Source organism: Pelobates fuscus, chromosome 8, assembly GCF_036172605.1.
Source record: "Pelobates fuscus isolate aPelFus1 chromosome 8, aPelFus1.pri, whole genome shotgun sequence".
NCBI classification, from domain to species: domain Eukaryota; kingdom Metazoa; phylum Chordata; class Amphibia; order Anura; family Pelobatidae; genus Pelobates; species Pelobates fuscus.
In genome coordinates, this window is record NC_086324.1 from 146,526,988 (window position 1) to 146,547,489 (window position 20,502).

The 20,502-nt window shown below is 37.7% G+C and overlaps 1 protein-coding gene across 5 annotated transcripts in view; it reads left to right on the forward strand.

Annotated features, from left to right (window-relative positions):
• Positions 1-20,502, forward strand: part of UNKL (unk like zinc finger) — a 79,671-nt gene that overhangs the window by 46,705 nt on the left and 12,464 nt on the right. For 3 of the 5 annotated variants that reach the window (XM_063430392.1, XM_063430393.1, XM_063430394.1), the window contains 7 exons: positions 2,124-2,259; positions 3,513-3,630; positions 4,000-4,084; positions 5,341-5,507; positions 11,790-11,975; positions 13,188-13,247; positions 15,696-15,873. In XM_063430392.1, coding sequence (XP_063286462.1) covers positions 2,124-2,259; positions 3,513-3,630; positions 4,000-4,084; positions 5,341-5,507; positions 11,790-11,975; positions 13,188-13,247; positions 15,696-15,873 — 930 coding nt within the window. The remainder of the gene's footprint in view (positions 1-2,123; positions 2,260-3,512; positions 3,631-3,999; positions 4,085-5,340; positions 5,508-11,789; positions 11,976-13,187; positions 13,248-15,695; positions 15,874-20,502) is intronic. The other 2 variants (XM_063430395.1, XM_063430396.1) reach the window with 1 other exon arrangement.

Consider the following 20,502-nt stretch of genomic DNA (forward strand, 5'->3'; position numbering starts at 1 on the left):
TTTTCAGCACAAAAAATGTGCTGAAAAACTCGACTTATACTCTAGTATATACGGTATGCTAAACATTTTCAAAATTTTGTCCTGAGTTTAGAAATACCAAATATTAACATGTTCTTAGCTTTTCTTTGTAAAATTATAGGGCTATAAGTAGACGTAGGACATTGCTGTTTCAAAATATATATTTTAAAAATGTATCAATAGTGACATTGTAACACTGTTATGTCATAAATCACTGAACCACACCTCACATGTACATATTTTTTTATTTTTTTTAAAGTAGACGACCCAGGGTATTCAATATGGGTTATGTCCAGTCTTTTTTAGTAGCCACTTAGTCACAAACACTGGCCAAAGTTAGCATTTATATTTGTTTGTGTGTTAAAAATGCGAAAAACTATTATGAACGCTAACTTTGGCCAGTGTTTGTGACTAAGTGGCTACTAAAAAGACTGAACATACCCCATTTGCAATACCTTGGGTTGTCTTCTTTTGCAAATGGTATGCCATCATGGGGGTGAAACGAAAAATCAAGCCATAGATTTGGCTTGTCACAGTGTCCCCCCCCCCCCTCCCCCAAAGGAGAGGAACACCGATAGCCGGAGGGAGAACACCGGCAATCGGGTAAGTACTAATAATACAGTGGACGTACTGGGTTAGTCCGAGGTCCTTAAGGACCGTTTTACGTCAGAGGTCGGGAAGGGGTTAAACAATTCCTTCTAGCCATTCCAATTCATACTGACAATGGACGTTGTGATAGGCTAAAAGCGGTCAGCTGACATGCTCAGCCAATCACAGCTGCCCATTGCCGTGCAGGCAAATGCTGTCTTATTAGCCCAAGGAGCACAGAGGGGATAGTCTGATGACTCTTGTTTAGCAAAATCGTTTAATGCGGAGTGGAAGGATGGCTCCAGAGAGCTCCTCCATTTTAATGAGATTGACGTGGCTACTATGTCCACACTGTCCTTTAAAGAAGGAAGTGTGCCTTGTGGCTGTCTGTCTGATAGCTGTTTTAGGCAAAATTTAAACAAAATGGTATTTGTTAATATTATTATGCTCAGCCTTGTGGACACTGATTAGTTTAAAAATCTAAACAATAAAAATACGTAGTATTTGACCTAGAAATGTGCATGTTTTCCTAAAACATAATATGCTGGTCTTTCATTGGCATTCTAATAATTTCTATTCCATGTGTTTGGTATTGTATTATGGAATTAAAGTGTGTGAGTCACACACTAAGTATTTGTAAATGAATCATGAAATGCAGCTTGGTGTATGTATTGTATATGTTTTAGTGCCATCTGCTGGCTTTTTAGTGTAGTGATAGGAGTTAAAATTTCCTTTTGTTTCAAACACCTGTTTTTTTTTCACATACACATATCTCTGTTCACAATTTCTGCTTTAAGTTTTGGTGACTTATCAGCAGATACTACAGTGATGATTAGATAATGACATAATTTCAAATATGAAATAAAATGCAACCTATAGACATATGCAGATTTAAAAAAGAGATTTTTCTAAACGTTCTCAAATTTCTGAGTTTACTACACTAGAATGCAGAGGGTATACTTTTTTTTTATTGTTAGTTTGTTGTTTATATGTTTTGTGTGCAATCAATGCTTTTCTATGGGGGGAAAAAAATCTGACGCTGGAGGTCCTCATGCAGTAAGGTCAGTTTCATTTCAGTAAGCCCTCTAATGAGCTGAAGTGGTCTGGGTGCCTACAGTGTCCCTTAAAAAAAATGAATAATAATAATAAATATATATATATATATATATATATATATATATATATATATATATATATATATATATATATATATATATCACATGTACACAACGCGTAAGCAGGTGTGTATATATACTGTACAAAGAACTTTTCATGTTAAAAAAAAAAAGGCCAAAGGATTGATACAGTATAAGTATTTGTATATGAGTGCATCTCACTTTATTTTTGGTATTTCAGATGGCCGCCATTATAGCGCAGGGTATTCATACCATGGCTAATTGAATATTTATTTATATTTGTATAGTAGTATTTAAAGTTAGTGTGATCTTTTATTGAAATATAATCTTATGGTTTCAAAAAAAAATATATATATATTTTTGTCTTTCTTTTCTTCCTAGATACAAACTTTGTTTTAGCCAGCTATAAAACCGAGCAATGTACCAAACCACCAAGACTTTGCCGCCAAGGATATGCCTGTCCACATTATCACAACAGTCGAGATAGAAGACGCAATCCCAGGAAATTCAAATACAGGTACCTGAAATATGAAAGAAAGCTGTAGTATTATTTATTTAAAATACAACTCTTCAGACTATGAAATGAGACTGTATGAAAATGTCTGTTTTCCCAACATCAGATTGTTAAGTAGATTGGTTTGTCATCTCATGGAGCAATTCCATACGTGCACATGTGCACTCAGATCTTTCTACAGTAGTGCCAGACACAAGGACATTAGTATTTCAACATCTTATCTGGTTAAGGGTACATAGAAATCTGCACCTTTTTTTTTTTTTTTTTTTAAATAAGTGAAAAAACACAAGAAAAACACAATGCAGTTTGAGGTGGAAAAAAGGTATTAAGCTAAGCAGGAGATATGCATTGAGAGTAACACTATATAATTAACAACATACTGTGTACTAAATGATAGAACCAAGACATAGCAACACTAAGCAGTACATATTATATAAAATTGGTCAACATACTTGTCATAAACTAGTATGCTGCTTAAATACAGTCTGGACCTGGACTATTAGCGAAAAGAAGCATCGGAGAATATCGGTTATTTGTGGCCAAGTTGTGTATAGAAGACCAGCACAGAGAGGAAAAAGAAACGACAGTAAGCCAATGCCTTGATTGGGCACATGTATCATGGGAGTATACAGTCCCTCCATATGAGTTGTACAGTGGGTTATCCCTCCAACCCCAACTCCAAGCGGCTCTCAACCCAGGAAGGCTATAGGTAGGAGTAATTGCATCTTTTGGTGGCAATATGCCCACAAGGGGCTTCCCACACCTCTCCTTGTGTGCCCTGCTCCCCCCTTCTTGGTAATGTCCATTAGCTTTCTGCATGTGCCATCATGTTCACCCACAAACTGTTGAGAACTGCCTCTAAGTTAGCTCTAGTTGGCATTGCATGTTGGGTCTCTTCGATGCTGCAGCCTGCTTTGAGTCATGTGAGCAAGAAGGTCCACCTTCTTGGGCACCTTCACTTTATACAAACTACAAGAGCGAACCTCCGTGAGGCAAAAGATCTTAGTGACGCATAGGTATCCGGTAGCCCCCGGCACCCAGAGAACACGGCTGAGGTCAATTATTTGTTGGCTGTTATTGAATGCTGTAAGCTACAGGGAAATGTTAACAACCTTGAACAGGAGAATTAAGTCTAGTACAATCCTCAGAATTTTCAAAAACAAATTCTGTGTATAGTGTGTATACCCAAAATGTTTTAACTTTTTGATGTCTGAAATCTATCCATTTTTTTATTTATTTTTTATTCCTCCTCTTAGATCGACACCATGCCCCAGCGTAAAACATGGTGATGAGTGGGGAGAGCCTTCTAAGTGTGATAGTGGGGATAATTGTCAATACTGCCATTCCCGCACTGAGCAGCAATTCCATCCAGAGGTTTGTAATTATTCACGGTTTTGAGTAATGTTTTAGAACTGAAATATTGTAGGCAGAATTCTTAATTCATGCTGCAAACCAATGGAATGTTCCAGACGATTGGCCACATCTTTGTGCTTTTGTCTAGAGTTGCTCTTCCTTTAATTTCCTTAGTTAGTTATGATGCTTTTTGTAGTTGCTGACCAAGTAAAATGGTCCATTGTGCAGGCTTTTAGAATGTCATGCATTGACAAATTGCTAGCAACTACATAAACTTAATGATAGCCTTGCCTAAGGTTCTCTTCTTTTTGAATGGTGTTCTGTTTGCTGTTTTTACCTCTACTGTTGCACAAAGCCTATTTTTATTTTATTTGTATTTGATGTCTATAGATCTACAAATCTACTAAATGCAATGACATGCGGCAAACTGGATACTGCCCACGCGGTCCGTTCTGTGCTTTTGCACACGTTGAACGTAAGTAAATATCTTGCTACAAGCAGTGAGTCTTGAGAATGTTGTGGCGATTGGTGATACAGAAGACCTTACACACATTTTTCTAAAGATCTCATGGAGACTGTTTTATCAGTTCTTGCTGTTTTTTTTTCCCTTTGGCTCTGTAACAAAAAATAAATCCTGCAATTTTGTTCATGCACAAGGTGTCTGTTAACTCCTTAAGGACGGCAGGCGTGCTATGCCGTCCTTGGGGACCCGGCTCTAAACGCCTGCGGGCGGCATAGCATGTCCACGCTGTCCAGGGGACTTACCTGCTCACCGGCGATCCCACGCAGACGATCGTGATTGAGGGGGACTTACCTGACAACCCAGGGAGTCCCCTTGCTGCCGATCAGGCCCTCCTGGGCCATGTCATTGCAAGGTCCTTGCGCAGATCTCACGATTACATAGATGGAATAGCCGTCCATAGCAGTGCCAGCAAGGAGAGTTCCTGGAATGACAGGTAGTCCCCCTGCTGCCTGAAATAAATCAAAATAAAGTTTTAAAACAGTGTTACATAAAATAATATATATTTAGATCATATATATAACCCAGGCAGAAAGTCCAGAGAATTTAATTTGCTAGCACTATATTTAACCCTATAACTTTCCTAGACACCATAAAAACCTGTACATAGGAGGTCTGTTTTATTCGGGAAACTATGCTGAACACAAATATTAGTGTTTTAAAACAGTAAAATGTATTACAACGGTGATCTCATCAGTGAAAGTGATGTTTTTTTGCATTTTTCACACACAAACGGGACTTACACTGACGAAATAATTCTTGTTACAGAGTCAAATATAAGGTTTGTGTTTCAGTTTTTTCACCTTGAAATTTCTCCAGATTGGTTCCGTTGCCTTTGAGAGCATATGGTAGCCCAGGAATGAGAATTACCCCCATGATGGCATACCATTTGCAAAAGTAGATAACCCAAGGTATTGCAAATGGGGTATGTCCAGTCTTTTTTAGTAGCTACTTAGTCACAAACACTGACCAAAATGGGCGTTCATTTTTCACACACAAACAAATATTAACGCTTACTTTGGCCAGTGTTTGAGCCGCGGCCCAGCACCAAGGATAAATCGACACTGTCGTAAAGTAAGTAAATAAAGGGTTTTTTTGATGCGCAAGGGAGGGGGAATACAGCTTTGTATTCCTGGCACTTGTAGTATCCCTTTAAACTAGTGCAGGTTTATGGCACGAATGGAGGATCTTTGATGTTCTTTATTTTACAGGTATTCCTTCAGCAGAGGAAGCCATGAATGTTATGATGCAGTCAAGCTGTCATTTAAAACAAGGTCCTTCACACTATTCATCAGACAGCATAGGACTTTCCAGTGACTGGAACAATTCGCTGAGTTGTACAAACAGTATCTTGAACCACAGTGATCAAACAGTAAATGTAAGTACTATTGGGAGTGGATTAAATATACCTACAGGGCAACTTTAACTTTGCAGAAATGCACTGTATATACTGTAGCTGTTACAATACTCTTGTATATTCCCTCGACCCAATACAAAACAGGTGTATCTGGATTTGCTCTCAATAAGGCATTCATATAATTTAGCAGCAAGTGTATGTGATAGGTATGACTCCTTCCAACAAAATAAAAATGGGACCAGACTACCAGTTAATAACAACATGTCTGAGAAACCAGCGATGCTTTAGCTTGTGGGGCTAAGGGATTACTTCACATCTATCATGTATTTTAATTTCAGAATCCTATTAATCTAAATATGTATGTTTTTAGTTTTTAGTTTTTTTTTTGCTTTTGATGTACATTTTAACCCAATTAATACTTTGAGCACAATCTGTTGGCTTTCTGGTGTCATGCAATCTCGTTTTCCAGTTGCACAAGCTTTGGACAGGAATTTTCTCAATGTCTGAACCCTTAAAACATGCAAACCCCAAATTAACACATTTTAGTAGACCATTCTGTGAGCAGTCAGGCGTGTACCATTTTGGTGCATTTGATATGTTCTGTCCTCATGAATCAAACTCTATAAATATATCTGGGAGCACTAAGCACTCAGTAGACTTGAACTTGAAAGTCAAACATCATCAATTGCAGCTCATAGGTAAGCATCGAATTCAATGTTTTCCTTTGGGGAAACTTGGATGCGCGTGGTGCACATGTGCATTCATCCAGTTCTCTTCAATGAGGATGATTGGATTGGACCATCACTGGAGGAAGCCATGCCTCCTCAATGATCTTGCGAGAGAGGGTGAAGTGTAACGCTTTATTGTTCCTTTAATTTAAAGGACAACTATAATGGCAGGAAAACAAACTCGTTTTCCAGGCACTATAGTGCCCTGAGGGTGCCCCCAACCCCATGGCCTCCCTCCTGCCGGGCTGAAGTTGGAGGAAGGGGTTAAACACTTGCCTTTCTCCAGCGCCGTGCTCCCTCGGCGCTGGAGACTCTCCTCCTCCTTCCGACGTCATCGGCTGAATGCGCATGCGCGGCAAGAGCCGTGTGCGCATTCAGTCAGTCCATAGGAAAGCATTCTCAATGCTTTCCTATGGACGCTGGTGTCTTCTCACTGTGAAAATAACATTGAGAAGCGCGGAAGCGCCTCTAGCGGCTGTCAATGAGACAGCCACTAGAGGCTGGATTAAAGGACCACTCTAGTGCCAGGAAAGCATACTCGTTTTCCTGGCACTAGAGTGCCCTGAGGGTGCCCCCACCCTCAGGGACCCCCTCCCTCCCAGCTCTGGAAAGGGGAAAGGGGTTAAATCTTACCTTTTTCCAGCGCTGGGCGGAGAGATCTCCTCCTGCTCTCCTCCTCCGATCCTCCTCTTCTCCTCCCCGTCGGCTGAATGCGCACGCGCGGCAAGAGCTGCGCGCGCATTCAGCCGGTCACATAGGAAAGCATTCATAATGGACGCTTGCGTGCTCTCACTGTGATTTTCACAGTGAGAATCACGCAAGCGCCTCTAGCGGCTGTCAGTGAGACAGCCACTAGAGGACATAGGGGGAAGGCTTAACCCATTCATAAACATAGCAGTTTCTCTGAAACTGCTATGTTTATGAAAAAATGGGTTAACCCTAGAAGGACCTGGCACCCAGACCACCTCATTAAGCTGAAGTGGTCTGGGTGCCTAGAGTGGTCCTTTAACCCTAATGTAAACATAGCAGTTTCTCTGAAACTGCTATGTTTACTGCAGGCAGGGTTAATCCTAGATGGACCAGGCACCCAGACCACTTCATTAAGCTGAAGTGGTCTGGGTGCCTATAGTGGTCCTTTAAATTTAGTTCTATACACCAAAACCACTCAATTAAGCTAAAATTGTTTTGGTGCTTAGGGTGCCTTTAAATGCTCATATTATTTTGTAAGGTACTGCTGAAATGATTAATTTATGTGTAAAGCAACAGTTTCTGGGAGTCTTTGTTTCATTGTCTTCGTTCTCTTACAGAAATTATGATGTACATCAATATATTTATTTGGCTAAAAATTAAAACCTTGTTTGCTGGTAGGGAGGGCACAAATATTAAGTGAACATTTTGTACAAACAATCAAATTGTTTCATTTATATATAAAAAATAAAAGTGCACACCTACACTTTGCATCACATATGCGAGTGCCTTGAGTTCCCCTTTTAAATGCTAGATTCATACTCAAAGTATTTATGCAATATAAAAATAAGGGAGGATATAAATCCAATCCACATAGAAGACATGACTCACAAAATACTAAACAGGTACTAATCTTAAAAATGATCACAAATGTATCTTTAAAAAAAAGTTCATTTAAAGGAATATATTCATTAGTAGCATAAGAATTCCCTTTTTCTTTAGTGTTGATAACTGCACCCCCTCTTTTTTTTTATTTATTTATTTATTTAAATAAAAATAAAATAAAAATAGTTTTTTGTTTAGTGTTTAAACAAAAACCCATTAAATTACCTGTAATCCAGTGCCAGGACAGACTCTACTCTGCAGCCCGATCTGGTGATGCTGAACTCATCAATACATGACATTTTAGTTATGTTAATTTTAGGATTCTTGTGTTGACACATGTTATTGCTTTTATTTCCTGTAGTTGTGTGCTTTTACTCCACTGCTTAAATACAAAAAAATCACTATATAGTATATATATATATATATATATATATATATATATATATTTTTTTTTTTATGTCCTCTACTGCGTTTGTATAGCAAATGACCGTGTCACGCAACAGCTCAGTGGAATTTTAAGACCAACAATAACAAAAAAAACATGCTTTGGTCATACATTGTGACATTCCAATTAATGTATGCTTGGTCCTTTTTAATGCTTTGTTCCTACATGTAACCTTTGCACAGGTTTGCACAGGTTCTCTTTACTTTTAATGACATACATTGCTACATACACACTTGTTACAGCTCTTGTGTTTTTCCTTCCTATTTAACACTTACACACAGGTGTTTCCATCGCTCAGAATAGTCTGCATATATTATTTGCCAGATGGTGTCAGTCAAACATGGAATGTATGAAATAACCTATTAAAACAATATCAGAACTGGGAAGGTAGAATTTAATGGCTGACAAATTGAGTGTAGGCAAGAACTATCTCAGCTTTGAAACTTTGTCAGGGGTCGTTTATAAAACGTGTACAGACCATGTGCCGGAATGGGTGTCAAGGAATGTATTGCTAATGACCAAATCTACTTTAATGGGACACTGTAGTCACTATGACCATTTCATCTCTTTGAATTGGTTATAGTACCTGAAGTTCCCTGGCACAGTCCTCCATTCAGTGATAAACCACTTCTGAGCAGTTTAACACTAAATAAGAGTCCCTGTCCACCCACAGTCCGGCCCCTTCTGGAGGTGTGGCTAAGGCAGAGATTTCACACTTCCTTATAGTCATACCCATCCATTCTTACTGTCAGTTGGAGCTCTGAAAGGTTAAAAGCAGTCAGCTAACACTCTCAGCCAATCATAGCTGCCAATTGCTACTCAGGCTAATACCTCCTCATTAGCCAAAGCACCACAGAAGGGATGGGCTGCTGGAGGGTCACATTTAGCATTAAAACATTAAAAACTGTTTAATGTTGAATGAATAATGGTGGTAGGGAACTCCAGACACTACAACCAGTTTAATGAGATTGAGATGACACAGTGCCTACAGTGTCCCTTTAAGCTCATAAATTGAATGCTGCCTTAGCAACCTCTTGGTGGAGAAAAGGTTAATAAATGTCTTTTGTTGCTATAGGCCATCAGTAGACTTTTTCGACAACGTAATATTAATCAAGACCGTTCCAGTGATGTTAAATGTCTACCCGCTTACCTTTTCTTTTCTCATGGTTACTTTCTGTTCTTTCTAAAGGTTTCCTGACAACCCATTAATATTGTTTTGCAATTTTTTATACTCCTCTCACAGCAAACTTTTTTTAATGGTTCCTATCTGCTTCTTGTGAAGTTTCTTTTTTTTTTTTGCAGTGGCCTCAGAACATTCTTCTTCTTGAATTCAGTTTTCATTTTAATTGCGTTGCATTGTCTGATAGTCTGAACTGCAAGGAATTTTTAAAGACTGAATATGACGCTTTAGATCAGTGTGCATCAGTCATGCATACAAAAAGGTCTTCATGCAAAAATTATAGAAATATACCCACATTTTTATAATTTGATTTTTTTTTTTTTTAAAGTTATTTTTGATATAAAATGTCATTCCTGATTGAATCAATAAAATAGATTTTTGTAGCCTAGTTACAGGCATCATTTTCTCATGCTTTATGTGGATGAGATGCTAAGGTGGAAAGACACAGCTGGATGTTTCCCACAACACATTGCAGAGCTTACTCCCATTCTCATGCTAATAGCAGCATCTCATTCAAATACAAAAACAGATTGTACTCCAGGCACTCAGTGGGATATCTTAGCAAGGAGACATTTGGCCAGTAGAGGGCACTGCTTCCACCATAAAATATGTGTATATATACCTTTTCAGATGAAATTGGTCCAGCGGCCTAGTTATGGAGGTAAAAAACAACTATTTCTAATGAGCAAAGTAGTTCCATTTACATGTTGAGCAAGAAGTACTTGCCCAAATTTTCTACTTTCTAACGTCTTGCCATCCAATTCTGTACAGACTGTATTGGAATTTGCCGTACCTTTTCAGTAATTTTAGAAGATATTGTTGTGGCAGTTGGTCAAACTTGTGTCTATAAAACCTCCTGGGACTGTCCAGGTTTCAGTAATCAGAGCTTTGAACCTCTAAATCGAAAGTTATATCCCCAGATGTTGTATAATTACAACTCCCATAATGTGATTCGCTCTAGAGTTATCGATGTTACCATGGCATCCTATAGACTTGCAATTCAGTAATCACATTATGTAATGCTCAACGTATATTATGCAACACCTCTTTTCTTCACACAATTATGATGAATGCATTTTCTCTTTTGTGTAAAATTTGAACTGAAGCATTGCTAATCTGCAAGCAGTTTTTCTTGACTTACAATGAATACTGGTTTGTTAAAGGGACATTATAGTCGCCAAAGCAACTTTAGCTTAATGTAGCAGTTTTGTGTATAGATCATGCCCCTGCACTGCTCAGTTCTCTGCAATTTAGTAGTTAGATCACTTTGTTTATGCAGCTCTAGCCGCACCTCCCTGCATGTGACTTACACATCCTTCCTTAGAACTTCATGTACAGAATCCTCTAATGTTTACACTTCCTTTATTGCAAATTCTGTTTAATTTAGAATTTCTGGTCTCCTGCTCTGCTAATAGATTGCTAGACCTTGCAGAAGACTCCTGTATGTAATTAAAGTTAAATTAACAGTGCAGGCGATAAGAGATTTTAAAGTAAGCTAACGTGATTGAAAATGAAACCATTTTGATTTCATGCAGGCTGTGTCAGTCAGTCAAGGGAGGTGTGGCTAGGGCTGCATAAACAAAAACAAAAGTGATTTAACTCCTAAATGGCAGAAAATTAGGCAGTGAGACCTTAGAGGTATGATCTATACACCTAAACTATTTAATTAAGCCAACGTTGTGTTGGTGACTATAGTGCCCCTTTAACCCCTTAAGGACACAACTTCTGGAATGAAAGGGAATCATGACGGAATATTTCCGTCATATGTCTTTAAGGGGTTAGTCTTTAACAATGTTCTATATGTTGCGTTCACATGATAACCCCGATCTAGAACATATACGTTTGGAATCACAGAATTGCTTAACTGTGGAGGAAAAAATGACAAGATGAATAACTAAATGCTTGCCATTGCAAAAAATTACCTTTACATCCTTGTACACGGAAGTGACATTAGCATTTTTGGTGTGTATTTTCTATAGTATAAAGTACACCAGGTGTCTTTGTAGTCATTTTTGATATCAAAACATTTATCCTAGTACATTCCTAATTAAATTACTAATCCTATGTGCCATTTTCTTTTACTCCTTTCTAACATGCATACATTTACAAAAATTGCTACCAAGATAAAGTATCCTTATGTAGCTCTCTTGATAAAAGATCGAACAAATTATGAAAGAGTAAACACAAGTGTACTTAGGATAGTTTTATTATGCTTAAACAATATGATTTCCAAGTATTACATAGTTTGTTTGCCGTAATGAAACGGAAGGGGTGGTGGGTATGAATTCCATTTATTCACGAATGCATATCATGTATAGTTAGTCACAAACTGGGCATATCCATTATTTGTATTCTGTATTCATATTCTTCTTCTACAGATTTCATGCTGTAGTAGTCCAACAGTTGCCTCCAGCTCAGGGAGCAGTAGCTCCTTCTCGCCTGTTGGATCCATAGGCAGGCCAAAATCATTAGCAAATGGTATGTGTTGTGACTCTACCACCCCAGGTGTCTCTTCACCAAGCTCTAACTATCCACGGGCGCCCGGTTTTGAACGAGAAGATCAGGTACGTGTCAATCCATTGGGTGTTCAGATCTGCATCTATTACAACAGGCTGGAAGAAAATGAGTGTTTGCTTATGTCATTGTTGTATGTCGTGAGTGCTTTTGATGAACTTTTTTAACATTCTATTTAATTTTTCCATTAACAAGCTTCGTCACGTTGTTCTCATTGTGAAATTCTAAATGTTGGCTCTAAATTATGCACACAATCTATACTCTTGGAAAAGTTGCTGAACTTATTCTATACATTAAATTATGCTGTACTTTGCTAACTACAACTGTAAAGAAGACTTTGTTTAGGTTTATAATACTGAATGTCATTTTGTTTTTTCACTAAAAGTTTACATACCAAGGGTCCCTTTTTGATGAACTTCTCCATGTGGCAAAGCACACTCCATTTCATGTTTTGTGGCGCTAATGGTTTTGATTGTGTGAATATATAGGAACTTTATCTGTGTGATCAGGCTGCAACTTCAAAATAAATGGCTTTCTTTTTCAGGTCATTCCTTCTAGGCACCGACCAGAATTTAAACAAAAAAATAATAAAGGAAAATAAATTGTTTTACGTTTTGTAATTCCTAATTATGTTGTGATCTGTAGGAAGTGATAAGGTAACTGTGTCCGTAACACTGAAATACAAATAACTTTCCTATTAAAAAGTATACTTGATAACATAACATTGACAAGACTTGCTTGTTCTACATGTTCATTTAGCAAGGTAACCCTATATTTTAGAGTTATACTTGGGTGGGATTGCAGGTTATTGGTTAGAATACAGCCGCTAGATTTCAAATTATGGTCGGTGACCAGAAATTGCATTTACGGGAATGAAAGTATGGTGGGCCTCAATTTGCTTCCAAATTAATTATAATAATTATAGGACAAAAGATGCAATTGCACATATTTTTCATTTTCTTCGACATTCATCCATAGAATTGCATTTCGATGTGATTTAAAAATAGTTGAATTTATTTTTCCCAGAACTGTTAAAGTAGAAAAAAAAAACAACAACTTTATTCTACTTGAAAATTGAAACCGCCAGATTTGATGCAGATTTGCGTTTTTCCCAGTGTATAGTGTTTTCCACGCAGAAAGCTATCCTATATTTGTAAATGCCAGTGTTTTGTCTTTTAACATGTTATAAACTGTTTATTTTACAGCTGATTTGCCTTTTGCTTTTGCGTGCTGCTTTAGCAGAATCTCTCTTTGTTTTGTAGGCAAAACACAAGTGCGCATCACTGGATAATCATAAAATGAATGATCAAGAAAATAAACAGGTATGAGCAAAGAAATCATATACTGTGCCTATCTAAGCAGATCTGGCAGGAGTTCTATGGTGTTTATACCGCCTATAAAAATAATGATCTTCTAGACTAAATCGAATTGGTGTTCTTTATCTTTCATATTTCAGCTGTATACTGACTGGAAGTACAATTGTATTATGCACTGTGAGTTGGAACTTTGCCGATCTGCATTGCTAAAGCGGTTTTGCAACGTCTGTAGGTCCTTAAAACACAGAAAGGAAACCTTACAGTATGTTGAGAATTCAATTTTGTTTATGCATTCATTGCAATTACATTTCTATTTGGTCTTTCATAGTAGAAAAAGAAAGTTTACTTTTATACAAACAGAAGTTCTTGTACAAGAGAGATATGGTTTCAAGTCGAAAAATAGAAGATTGGCGGGTAATATGAGGAGTTACTACTTTACAAAAAGGTAGTAGATATTTAAATAGCTTTCCAGGGGATGTAATCAACTACTAGAAGGGAGGCTATAGTCACCAGAACTACTACAGCTCAATGTAGTTATTATGGTGGGTATAGCCTGTCCCTGCTTTTTAATGTAAACCCCGCCTGTTCAGAGAAACGGCAGTGTTTACATTGCTGCCCCTCAGTGGTTGTCACTCAGACGGCTACTGGAGGCGCTAAACTTTCCCCATAGTGATGCAGTGAATTCATTAATCTCTATGAGGAGATGCTGATTTGGTGCAGTACTTTGCAGAATATACGCGATAGTCCCCCAATGCTCTATTTCCCATGGGAGCAGAGCAGGGGTGAGGCCAGCTGTGACCGGACCTGCACAGCGCTGTAAAAAGTTAGTAAATCACCGTTTTAACATGAGGTAAGGAGGGGCCAGGGGCCTATATGGGTATTTAGCCCTATAGTGTCAGGGATACACATTTGTATTCCTGACACTATAATTTTCTGTTAAGAATGGTTGGGTTTTGCAAATGGATATCCTGAAGAACATATGATCGGACTATTCTAGACGGATCAATGAGCCATTTTGTTCTTTGGATCTGTCATCATAATTTGTTTCAATAGTAAATGTTTACACCAGTGTCTTTTTGAAATTGTAGTTAAAGCACCACAACCACTGTAGCCCATTGTGGCACGAACTAGCAGATGTAATTTATTTTTACTGGGGTTTGAAAACGTAACGTGGTCTCACCCGGCGTTCTTGGTCTCATCCAATCTTCACTAGCATGGACAATCAGATGTCCCTTTAGAGCAAATCAAGACTACAATCATTGCCTGAGTTTGTTAGAACAAAGAGGATTTTGTATACTTTTTATTTTCTTCTTTGGGCTGGTTTTTATTTATAAATCATGCCTCGAGAGTTAGGACTGTAAGACCGGAGATTTTAGTGAACTTCCAACTCACACAGATCATTATTGTACTGCCTTTTGTCATATGAAATCCGTAATTTGTACAGATCACTTGAATGTGTAATTGCACTTCAATATGCCGCAAAAATCTTCGGCTCCTCAAATATTATCCCCTTTAACTAAAGTGGGGATAGAACAACTCAACTCAGATACCCAAGATCCAGCCACAAATGTCTACCATTTTGAACCACTTGGGAAATTCAATACACAAAGTGTTCTGAAATTTCCCATCATCTTTTGACCATAGGAAATATTGTGTGTCAAACAATCCGTAACATGGGGTATAGTATTTAGTTTTGTCAAATACAGTACAGTTACAATTACTGCAGATCTGTTGGCTTGTTCTGTATTTTATTAATCTCACGTTCATAACCAATGCAAATTTATTAAAACTAACTTGTTTATGGAATTTTGTTTTCATTTTTCAAAATGTAACCTATTTTGGGGATTGAAGTGGACCTGTTCCTAACTAAAAACGATTATATGGTTTTAATTAAAATTTTTCTTTAAGGTTTTTAGAACATATTAGTTCTTACATTACCTATTGTTCCCCAAACAAATTTACCAGTGTACATCTGGTGTAGGTTTCCTGATTGGGGGGGGAGGGGGAGGGGGGGAAGACTTTTTCAGAAATCAGGACCCAAGGTTTGATGTTACTTATAACTAAAGCAATATTGCCAGCAGATTTAACCCCCTTAAGGACACATGACATATGTCATGATTCCCTTTTATTCCAGAAGTTTGGTCTTTAAGGGGTTAAATGTATTTGGGGGAAAAAATGTTTTTGATTTATTTTTGTTTTGTTTGTTCTTTTGATTTGTTTTTAAGACTAGTCCACTTTCAAAATAAAAATATATATATATATATTTATTGCAATTTTACATTTAATTAGCAACTCGAATGTTCAGGATCTAAAGTCTGAGTGAAACATAAAAAAGTCAATATAATGATATGAGAAGAAACAAAAGCTTTGACATTTTACTGTGTTTAGTTGCTTTTCATTTTGTATGCTACACAATGCATTTTTTCTTATTTAATTTATATATTTTTTAAACAGAGCCATCTCAGTGTTTTTTCAGTGGTAAATCCACTGGCTTCCAGTATAACCTCCAGTATAACTTCTAGTCTGGCATCCAGTATTGGTTCAGATAGTTCATCCCCTACTGCGCTATCAAGTGTAAATGCCAAAGCACTCCCATTCTACCCTGCTAGTAATACAGTTGATTCAGTAATAGGTAAGCTTGTATGTTTTGTGTCTATACTGATCAAATACAATAGGGCCACCTGTACCGGAATTTAAATTTTTTTCCTTCAATTATTTAAGATCACTATGTATTATATAAATTCATTTTTTATTTATTTTAAAAGCTGTGTGAAATGAGATAAATGACCTGTTTCCAAATTTTTATTTTCTAATTCTTTTATAAAGTTACAAACCTACCACTCTGCTATATGGCAATGACCTTACATGATTTGCGTGCAGGCGATGATAAATATACTCAGAAACAAATATTTCAAAGCTGAGATTTCTCCGCATGTACACCTGCTGATGTTGCTTCAGATAAGCAAACGTGCTCTAGGAAATTGTGAATACAGAATACATTGACCACCTCTGGTATATTTTAGCTCCTCTGTTTTACCCTAAAAGTTGGAGTTCCCTTGTGAGTTCTCCACAATTTCCAGTTAAGTGAATAACCCTATCAACGCCAAAAGTAACACGTTCAAACTTAGTGTTATTTACTAAAGTGAGTATTTCTGGGTATTTATAATGAATTGCATGGTGAGACTAAATCAGCTGAATTAGAAACCTTCTCCAAGTCCAATTCTGTTACATTTGAAATTCAGTTTGAAGTCCCAGCAGTTTTCGCTTGAGTGAGTAACTCTGTTGCAGTTACTTTCACTCACCAAAAAAAAAAAAGGAAGGCATGTCTAACTTTGCTTCTTACTAATTCATGTTTTTAAAGAATTAAGTAATATGTGACCAAGCATAGTGTAAGTGTGATGAAGAACCCTTGAGACTTTTATTTTACAGAGAAGAGGTAACTGTTCACAATCAAAGTGTGCCCTTTAAGCACTTGGATCTGTAGATCCGTAGGTTTCTTTACAAGTGTACTTGTGCCTTAATAAAACACGCTAAAGTTAAAGGGTGAGGGTACAATAATACGTACAGTTGTCATTCAATGTTTGCATATTTATGTTTTATTATTGACTCGACATACTGGCCATCTCCTCAGCAGTGTAGTCTGTAATGTGCCAAGTGCACCTATTACATAACGGTCTAGAAATTTCTGCCCTATTTTTATGAAAAGTGAGGGTATGGAAAGATAGGTTTGAGCCTCATGCCCATATTCATAACACCTAAAACTAAAGGTGCTGAACAGCCCGTGGGAAAGGTATAGAAAGAAGAGAAGGTGCCTAGAACAGAACCTTGAAGGTAACTTTCTGTGGAACCAATGACAGCTGATGATAGTTTAGTGAATGAAACAAATGTAATGGAGAATGATGGATTGGGAAAAGAAAAGTGGCAGACCAGATTGCCTATTATTGTGTTCTTAATTAAAAATGGCAATGCTTCATTTTGTTCTCCTTGGTGGCAGGAAATATGTATGGTTTTAAATAAAAGGGGAGCACCAGTAGATAATCAAAAGATTAAGAAGATTGGATGGGACCAGGGGAGCATATAATTTCAAGATGCCAACTGGGAGCTCCATGGCATCACATTAACTGTGGGTGACTGCAGACGGCAGGAATTGGTGCTCTCCACTGGGGATCGACCATCCCTATGATATCCAAATCCAAACCAAATTTAAAAAAGGGGGAGTAGGGGGATGCACAAACCATTACACCAGGAATTATTGCTCCAATATTAAATTGTATTCCATCGTGCAGACAGACAAGGTCAGTTACCACCCCATTACTTTGCTTGTTTTGTGTTGCACAGAACACCTAATTTTAAGGTAAACATTATAGACCCTTGATAAATCTATAACCGACATTTGAAATTCTGGCATTATTATATTATCAAATACAGATTAGGGAAAAGCACAAACGCAAAGAAATACAGATTAAATATTACAAAGGTACTTCAAAACAGATATCTTGGCAAACAACATCAAAGATGTCATAATTCTCCAATATAAGTGGGTCGTGTACTAATTTTAACATGGGGATAATCATACTAACGGCAATACTTACTGTTTGAACTGCTTTCAACGATTTATCTTCAATTTATGATTTTCTGAGGTCACCTCCAGGGTCCTACAGACCATATTCCTGTTGGGCTAAGCACCCAACCACAGTGGTGTTATCCTGGTTTTGTGCTGCCCTGGGGTCTAGTGGGGCAGTCGGTTGGGTGGCGCTGGCGAGGGAGCATTTTCCCCTGACGTCCTATTCCAGGTCTCCAAGCATCACTTTGCGGTGCGCGAGGGAGCTGAGCAGAGCGCTCAGGGGAAAGTGCTCCCTCGCCAGCGTGGCCCGACCGACCGGATTGTTAGTTAGCCGCAAGGCTAACAAGACATTTGCCCTGGGCATTTGGGGGCGGCTTTTTTTGCCGCCCCCTGGAAAGTGCCGCCCAAGGCAAATGCCTTGTTTGCCTTGCGGCTAATACGTCCCTGCCCAACCATAATCTGTATTTGGTATATATTTTGTTCTTTACGGCAGCACCACTACTTAGAAATGCATGTTCCTTGTGTGCCCCACAATTCCCTTATTTTTTGTTATATTATTACACTGGTGTAAAAACATTTTTTCTGGTGGGTATTTGAACCAGATAACTTAAAAGCTGTAGGCTATTCCTTGAGTAAGTTCTGCCAACTGGAATAAAATGCACTGCATTAAAACAGGTGTGAGTGATTTTTATGAACATAAAACAAATGATCATCAATTATTAAGCGCCACCATATTTTTTGCTGCACTGAATGAATCAAATGCCTGTCAATCTACAAATGGATATGTCCAGATTTGCCCACTGAAACGATTTGTTTGTCCGTAGACTGGTAGGTATTTGATTCATTCAGAGTAGCTGAAAGGTATTTGTTCACTAGTCTAGTGGTTAGGACCTGCTCAAATAATTCATAATTGGCAGCTGGTTTATGTTAAAATCTTGCATTACACATTGCTTGTTTGCTTTCATATTGCAAATCCGTTCCTGATAAGCTGATAATAGCTAAAATTGCTAATTCTAATGTTGGCGATTCACAGCTGTTTCCATGGTACAAAACTCAACTGTTAACAACGGGTAATAATGAATGGAGTAAGTTTTGACAGATATTTATTGGAGACTGTAAAAGCCTAATACCTGGTTTCAATGCTTGATGGTAAAAATTGACCCCATGTAACTGAATGTAATTTACACGTGCCTCATGAAAGGTGTAACAAGGGAAATGCGCGTTAATAGCAGCTAACTCTATAGATCCTATATTAACAATAAATGTACTCTTTATTTAAGCCCTAAACCCTATCTATAATTATGATATATGAATTTTACATTTTTAACAAATACTTGTGAAATGTGAAAGTTAATGTGTATGGAAACACCAAGACATTTATCTACTGAAGATGAAATTGCAAACAAACAAGACCTCCTTGTGGGATGGAGTCTGTTAATACAAAAGTGTTTTAGCAAAAATATGATAAAAACACTTGTGTGAAATACCGTCTTCTCCACACACCTCAATAAACACAACAAACTTAAAGTGGTATAAGTCAAAAACCTATAGCGTAAGTTGAGCGTTTTGGTGAATATGTAGGGCGTAGCGTACCCCACATTATCTTGATAAAATAGTGTACGTCCAATACATAAAAGGACGGATAAAAACAGATCTAGTATAGTGCAGATGGTTATAAAATGAAAGTATTGAGTCTAACTAAATGGGTCACTCACATTAAAAGGAACCTATATATATATATTGGCTCCGTAAAGTTGGATTGTATGCTCTTAGGGCAGCATCACGCCATTCCTCCACTCTGATATTATTACTATATTCTCTTCCTCAGAGTGAATATCCAAGTGGAGGAGTTGTGTGAAGCGTAATATCTGCTTTGTACTGTCCGGCATGGAAATAAGCCCACTTTAGTTTTTCCCCCCCATATAAACCCTGCTTTTGTGAGCATTGCAATAATCTGTTGAGTATCATATTTACGTCTTGTTGATTGAGCCACTGTAATGGTTGTCGCGCTGACAGCGACAAGAAAAGGACTTTACCCTGCAATGTAAACGGTACAGGTTCTCAAAAACTGCATTATCTTACATTGAGAGGACAGGGACACTGCACTCAGACTACTTCAATGAGATGTAATAGTCTGGGTGAATTTGTTGTTTATTTATTTTTGGGTGGAAACGAGGACAGTAACCTTTCCTTAAAAAAATTTTTGTTGCCTGCACAGAACATACTTTGGTGCAGGACAAAGAGCCTACAAGGTCTATACCCATATGCGCATGCTGCTGTTAAAGTTTTAATTTTAGTATTGCATCGTAGTAGCTTTGTGGGGGAAACTTTGTATCCGCTGATTGTTACAAGTATAAACCTTGGAATTTACTCACTTTGTGTTTTTGCAGTGATTATGTGGCTGTAGCGTGTAAACAAGTGTTTCTAAGAGCAAAACACTTTTTATCCATGACCATCCTATGGATAAATGTTGTTTTGAGGCACATAAAATGTTACCTCTTTAACTGTTGATCATAATTCCCAACCAATATAGAACATTAAACAGCTGTATAAATCCCTTCTCCAGCTGATACTGGAATTCCTTTTCAGGGGACATGTGTTAGGGGGAAATGTACCAGGCATTAAAGGATGCATCACTGTAGTGTGTGAGAATCACATTGAGCATGAGTGCCCTTTAATTCCTGGCTGTGTGTGACA